The 6,590-nt window shown below is 35.7% G+C and overlaps 2 protein-coding genes across 8 annotated transcripts in view; one reads left to right on the top strand and one right to left on the bottom strand.

The window, feature by feature from the left end:
* Positions 1-1,867, top strand: part of LOC107681653 (calmodulin-binding transcription activator 2-like) — a 13,639-nt gene extending 11,772 nt beyond the window's left edge. The window contains exon 8 of the mRNA XM_016477971.1: positions 975-1,867. Within this exon, the coding sequence (XP_016333457.1) occupies positions 975-1,017 (43 nt within the window). The 3' untranslated portion in view covers positions 1,018-1,867. The remainder of the gene's footprint in view (positions 1-974) is intronic.
* A 4,237-nt stretch (positions 1,868-6,104) lies between these two features.
* The window catches only part of ppp1r35 (protein phosphatase 1, regulatory subunit 35), a 7,324-nt gene continuing 6,838 nt past the window's right edge, over positions 6,105-6,590 (bottom strand). For 6 of the 7 annotated variants that reach the window (XM_016477974.1, XM_016477976.1, XM_016477972.1 and 3 more), the window contains one exon: positions 6,105-6,563. In XM_016477974.1, the coding sequence (XP_016333460.1) occupies positions 6,390-6,563 (174 nt within the window). In that variant the 3' untranslated portion in view covers positions 6,105-6,389. The remainder of the gene's footprint in view (positions 6,564-6,590) is intronic. The other variant, XM_016477977.1, reaches the window with a different exon arrangement.

The raw sequence follows: 6,590 nt of genomic DNA, 5'->3' as shown, positions 1-6,590 counted from the left end.
GGCAGCCGCGTTCAGTTTTTAATTGTAGTGTCTGTTCTTTTACTGAACTGAATTATTTTTATTAGGCTACTACAAAAAATCAAAACGACGGTGGGGTCGGTGCCGCGGTGGGCAAGTGACATAACCGGTATACCGGTATCACCGTCAGCACCGTCTATCGCGGCAAGCCTACTCCCCAGTACCAGGAGAGAGGCTTCCTTCTGGGACGACGGCCATGCAAACCGACTTGTTGCAGTGTGCGGCGTATGGTTTGAGCACTGACAAGCTGACCTCTCGCTTCTGCAACCTCTAAAGCAATGCTGGCAGCACTCATGCGTCTGTTTTTTTGAAGCCAGCTTCTGTACCTGACGCACAGCACGAGGACTCAACTTCTTTGATCGACCCTTGCGAGACCTGTTCTGAGTGGAACTTGTCTTAGAAAACCTCTGTATGACCCTGGCCACTGTACTGCAACTCAGTTTAAGGGTGTTACAGATCTTCTTATAGCCTAGGCCATCTTTGTGGAGAGCAACAATTCTAATTCTCAAATCCTCAGAGAGTTCTTTGCCACGAGGTGCCATGTTGAACATCCAGTGGTCAGTATGAGAGAATTGTACTCAAAGCACCAAATTTAAAACTGCTCTAATACAAGATACACAAATTTGTATGGTCCAGTCAAGCAGACAAAAACATGAACATGATGAATAGGACATGTGGCTTTGCATGGTTAAACGACATACAGCTGTTATCACTTAGGGTGTACTCACTTTTGTTGCCAGCTATTTTGACAATAATGGCTGTATGTTGAGTTATTTTCAGAGGACAGTAAATCTGTACTGCTATACAAGCAGCACATTGACTACTCTAAAATATATCCAAGTTTCATTTCTATAGTATTGTCCCTTGACAACATATAATAAAATGGTTGCTGAAAAGTGAGGGGTGTACTCAGTTTTGTGAGATACTGTATATATTATAATTGTCTGTGTTTGCAGGATTAAGGAGCTGAAACAGAGTAAAGAGCTGGAGCGCAAATGACTGACTATAATTGACGTTCAGCTCTCCTGAATGTTTTTCTGTATTAATGGATCTCTATATAAATGTAAACAGCATCTACTCTCATATATACTGTATGATCAGAAATCAAGCTGATTGTGTTGACATGAAGTTATTTATTGATCTCTTGGAGATATATATTATAAACGACAGAATGAACGCTGTATCCGAAATCTTAAATCGTAGTTGCCATGGTAACACACGGCGGAAATGTAACGTTGCCTAGTGACGAACACGCGATGGCAATTCTAGTCCAACGGTTTGTTAAATATCATCACTGCTTATGTTCATGAGGTATAATGAATATAATATCAGTCCAGTGAATAAATGAAGAGTTGAGCTCTTTCAGCAGCATCTGTCACAGAAAATCATTTGGATTCGTCAGTTTGTAATCTTTTGAATTGTAGAGTTGGCATGAAACTAGTGTGATAGTAATCGTGAACTCATGTGTGTTTGTGTAAATCTGCTCACTCACATTAGTGTACATGCAGTTTATCTGTGTAACGGCAGCGGAGTCTGCTGATCGAGCTCGCTTTCTTGACTCTCGTAAGACGTTCAGTTTGATGGTTTAATGAAACAAACATGTTTTTCATTTCTGAAACTGCAGAAGCCCTGAAATCCTTCCTGAGATTAAGGACCTAGGATTTTTTCTCTCTCTCTCTCAAAAATGTTTTTCTAATTTTTTCTATTACATTTTTTTGGTCTCCCCCCAAAAAAACATTTCTCTTTCCCCAAAATTTTCCTCTCCAATTTATTTTCTCTTTCCAAAAAAAACTTTATCCAACACCCCCCAGATTTCCCCCCCGTTTTTATCTCCCGCAAAAAAAAACTTTCTTCAAGAATTTTCTTACATTTTTATTCTCATGAACAAACTTTTCTTTCTCTTCAGATATGCCTTTTTTTTTTCTTTTTTAGGCCTCTCTTCAAAAAACATGTTTCTTTCTCTCATCTCTCTTCTCTTCGAAAAAAAAAGCCTTTTTCAAAAAATTGATGAGAGCAAAGAAATTTGAAGATAAAAAAAGCATTTAACTCTTTCACCGCCAGTGTTTTTGCTGATTTTCACTAAAATTTCATGGCCGCCAGAATATGAATTGCTGTATGCAATACATCAAATAAAGATCAGACCCTCTACTTTCAAACAAAACAATCAGTTTTATTCTAGCTTCAAGCATGGTTTTTTTATCAACACTTGAATGTAGGTAGGTTTCATAAAAAAAGCAACATTTTGAGCAAAAAGCTGGGGGAAAAAATCATATTTTCTATCAAACACTACATCTGGATCATATTCAGTAATATTATCAAAGCAAAGCTGCAGTAGATGGCTTCCATCAGCACTCCCAAAGCTTCACAGTCCTTTCTGGATCCACATTTCACTCGGGAACATTAGTCAGTTTTCATATATATATGCGGTTATTGTTGATGATCGCATTATTTTTCATATGCATATGCTTACATATGAGATCGCTGGTTTCTGCGTCTTCACCACCTGTGTTTTTGATCGAGTTTCTAGACTCATTCAGGAGCTGCGTGATAGCGCCCCCTAGCGTGAAAACACGGGAAATTCCATGTTTGGCGGGGAAAGAGTTAAAGAGAAAAACATTTTAGGCTTTGGCTCAGAAAGGATCCACCTTTTCACCTTGAATTTTTCATTTGTATAATAAATAGCAATTATTCTGTGGTGTAAGTAATCTTCAATAATCCGCTGATCTCAGAGCCGCGTGTGAAATGCGTCACTAGGCATCATTAAACATGAGTCTGTTTTATGGATATTTATGAATGTGCCTTGATGTGTTTGTAACTGAATGAACTGCAGCGCTCCTGTCTCCATTCAGACCTTTATGCATTAGTCTGTAAATACTGTACAATATAAAGAGCTGGTGAAAATATATTTAAGAATGCCTTTATTCTCTTGCCGATATGCACGCTTATAGTTACACCTGAGGTTCTTCGGCATGTTTTTGCTCGCTGGTGTTTATCGTTTGCATGAGTTTCTGTTTGTTTTAGTTCATATTTCCACTCACAGGCCTTTAGTACCGCTGACGTGACTTTATTTATGAATATAGATTTATGGACATGTTTGAATTGATTTCTACTGTATAAATTCATGCATTGCAGATATTTGTTCAGGCCGTTTCATTAAAATTCTTCAAATGCAAGTTTCATTTGTGTGTGTTTTTCTGTTTACGCTTTGCTCTGACATTCAGACAGATGCGTGATTCTGACAGATTATAGACATGCTTCCGAAATAAAAAGCAGAATATTAAATAACTAAATAAGGCTTTTAAATATGATTGAGCAGTCTATACACTGAACATATGAAGAGTCCATTTACAAAAAAACAGATGACTCCATTTTTAACAATTTGATTGGGTTTAAAAATAACAAAAAAATACAACTAACACAATAAAAACATAACATAAAAAACATGATTTTTTAAACATTTTAAAAACGAAGTATCTGTTTTTGCAAATAAACTATATATATAGAAAAAAAATTAATAAATAAAAAAAATTGTGACATTTGAATAAAACAACATTTGATTCCACAGAAGGCTTCTTAGAACACATTTGAACAGTTCTAAACTTAATAATAAATAAATTATAAATCATAAAGTTTTTTTTTCTAAAAATGTAGCAAACTCATTCTGATGTTTTGCAGATATTTGTTCAGGCTGTTTTATGGTTTCATACAGTTTCTTTAAAAAAGTCGAGTTTTGTTTTCAAATGCCTTTTGTTTTTACTACAGACTTCAAAAAGTGAAAGATATATATTTTTAAATTGTTTCTTATATTATGAAATAAATAGAAAATTGTAAAAAAAAATTATTTTTGATCGGAACATTGTTTACGTATGTGAAACAACAAAATGGCGCTATAGAGTGACGCGGAGGAGACGAATTGTTGAATAAAGTCGTTATTTTTGTTTTCTGCGTGAACAGAGTATTCTCCTAGCTTTATAAATCATCATGGTTGAACCTCTGATGTCACATGGATTATTTTAACGATGCTACGTTTCTGAGCCTTGATCGTGTTAGTATCATAGACTGTATAAAAACATGGACGTAGTGTCCGTGACGTGTTATAAAAAAATTCACCCCCCTCACAGTTGTCATGAAGGGCAAAATTAGCTATATAGACCAAAATCATTTTTTGTACCAGGCTGTAAACGTTTTTTTCTGCTGTAAAGTTGGGCATTTTAACATGGGGAGTCTATGGGATTGACTCACTTTTGCAGCCAGCCTCTAGCGGCCAGTTGATGAATTACAGTTTAAGTCACTTCCGTGTTGGCTTCACGAGAGAGTGGGAGGTTGCTGCTTGGTTAGTATCCTTGCGGTCTATGCAGGGTCAGAGAATCTAAAATATCTTAATTTGTGTCCGAAGTTGAACAGAGGTCTTACGGGTTTGGAACGACATGAGGGCGAGTAATTAATAACATAATTTTCATTTTGGGGTGAACTATCTCTTTAAGTGCATCATCCGGGTATTTAAAGTGCACTTTTTCTTTTTGGAATTTCCAGTGTGAATGCACTGCTCGCACTATTTGTACTACAAAACGTCAGAATAGTGCATAAGTAAGCGATTTGGGACGCACCGTAGGTCCATGGTCGACTGCTTGGCTAGTCATTTTTAACACACAGTACGAGAGAGAAGATCATCAGCACTCATGACAAATCAGATCGTAGTGCACACTAGTGTAAGCACTCGTAAGACACTTTCCAAGTAGATACAGATTAAAAAAAATAAAAAAAGGTCATTGCAACTTCTTATCGCACAATTCAGACTTTCTTATATCAAAATGATATCTCGAGTTATAAACTTCGCAAGAATAAAGTACGCATTGTGAGAAAAATTCGCAATTAGCTTTTTTTTTCATTCTGTGCTGGAAACAAAGTCAGATTTACGAGATGTGAACTCAGAATTATGAGATACAAACAAATTCTTAATTTCTAGAAAAAGTAAGAAATGTGAAATAAAGTTGCAATTACTTCTTTAAATGTTTCATTCCATGTTGGAAACAAATTACATAAATGATAAATAAACTCAGAACTTTGAGAAAAAAAGTCAGAGTTGCAAGATATAGATTCAGAGCTCTTGCACATAAACTTGCATTTCTGAGAAGAGCATTTGGAACTGTGAGACACACAATTGCAAAAGAGTTAAAATTACCTTTTCCATTAAACAAAAAATAAGTCAGAATTGCGAGATATAAACTGTGAGAGTATCTTGCAATTCTGTCTTTATCTTCTGACTTGCAAGATATAAACTCACAGTTCTTAAAGTCCGAATTATGGTATAAGTCAAAATAGTGAGATGTACTGTAAACGTAGAACTTATTTCTCGCAATTGCGAGTCGACGTCACTATTCATTATTGCAAGATACAAAGTTTTGTTCCCGTAATTACAAGTTTTTATCTCACAATTCTGTTTTTTTGTTTTTGTTTCCACAACAGAACAAAAAAGGTAATCTCAGAATTCAGAATTTTTTTCATCTTGTTTAGCCTTTGAATTAAGATTTCTCTTACACCATTGGCAGATTTTTTTACTTGTTTTAAGATATTTTGTCTTGTTTTCTGAGAAATATCCAAATTTTGCTTAAGTCATTTTACTTGTCAAGGAAATGCATCTTAATTCAAGATTTTGTTTGAGATATTTATACTAGAAAACAAGACAAAAATTATTTTTTTTGCAGTGTAGAAAATAAAAAATAGCTCACAGTAAGGTTTCACTTGTTAGGACGAGTTAACTCATGTGCTAACTGTGCATGAACTAACAGCAAAAAACACTTTTAAATCACGTGAATGTTAATTTCAACATTTACGAACACATTAAAATGAGCAGATGTAAAATCAAACACGGACTAACATTAATAACAAAGAATAAATACTGTGACAAATGTACTGCTGCTTTAGCACATGGGAGTGTTACCAAAAAGATACAAATAGACAGTATATGTAGCATGAATTTTGGGGGGTTAATGAGCTTAATTATGAAAATAGTCACAATGCAAAAAAATGATAATGAGCCTAAATGTCTTCATACAAAATGTAATTTATTTTCTTGTCATTCTGGCGTGAATTATAAAAGAGTTTCTCCTGGGATTGTGAGGAAATCAGCTCATGATGTCTGTGCTCTTGTTGACTCAAGCTAATTAATTTGTGGATTGATTGTTTTAATGAGTAATGAGAACGTTAAGCTGCTGTGCAGGAGATTTCTTCCAGCAAGAGTGTGTCACTCACTGCCAATATCATATTTAAATAATCACAGGTTTATTGCTATTATATTAATTCACGTTAAGCTAAAAAACAATACATTAATATACATTAAACTTACAAAATGAGTCTCACACACACACAGCTCATGACTCCCAGAGTTTGTGCCGATGATGTAGGTGAAAGGTTGTGTGGGCGGGTCTAGGCACAGGCTGTGGGCGGGGCAAAGGGATGCGGTCGCCAGGCAACAGCGGAGTCTCTCTGAGCATCTTGTCAGGACTGTAGAACTGCAGCAGATCAGGAGCCTCTAGTGGCTGAGACTGGAATTACACACACACACACACACA

Source organism: Sinocyclocheilus anshuiensis, unplaced genomic scaffold, assembly GCF_001515605.1.
Source record: "Sinocyclocheilus anshuiensis isolate Anshui unplaced genomic scaffold, SAMN03320099.WGS_v1.1 scaffold2678, whole genome shotgun sequence".
In the NCBI taxonomy this organism is placed as follows: Eukaryota; Metazoa; Chordata; class Actinopteri; order Cypriniformes; family Cyprinidae; genus Sinocyclocheilus; species Sinocyclocheilus anshuiensis.
The sequence above is the reverse complement of the archived record's forward strand: the minus strand, read 5'-3'. Positions and strand labels throughout refer to the sequence as shown.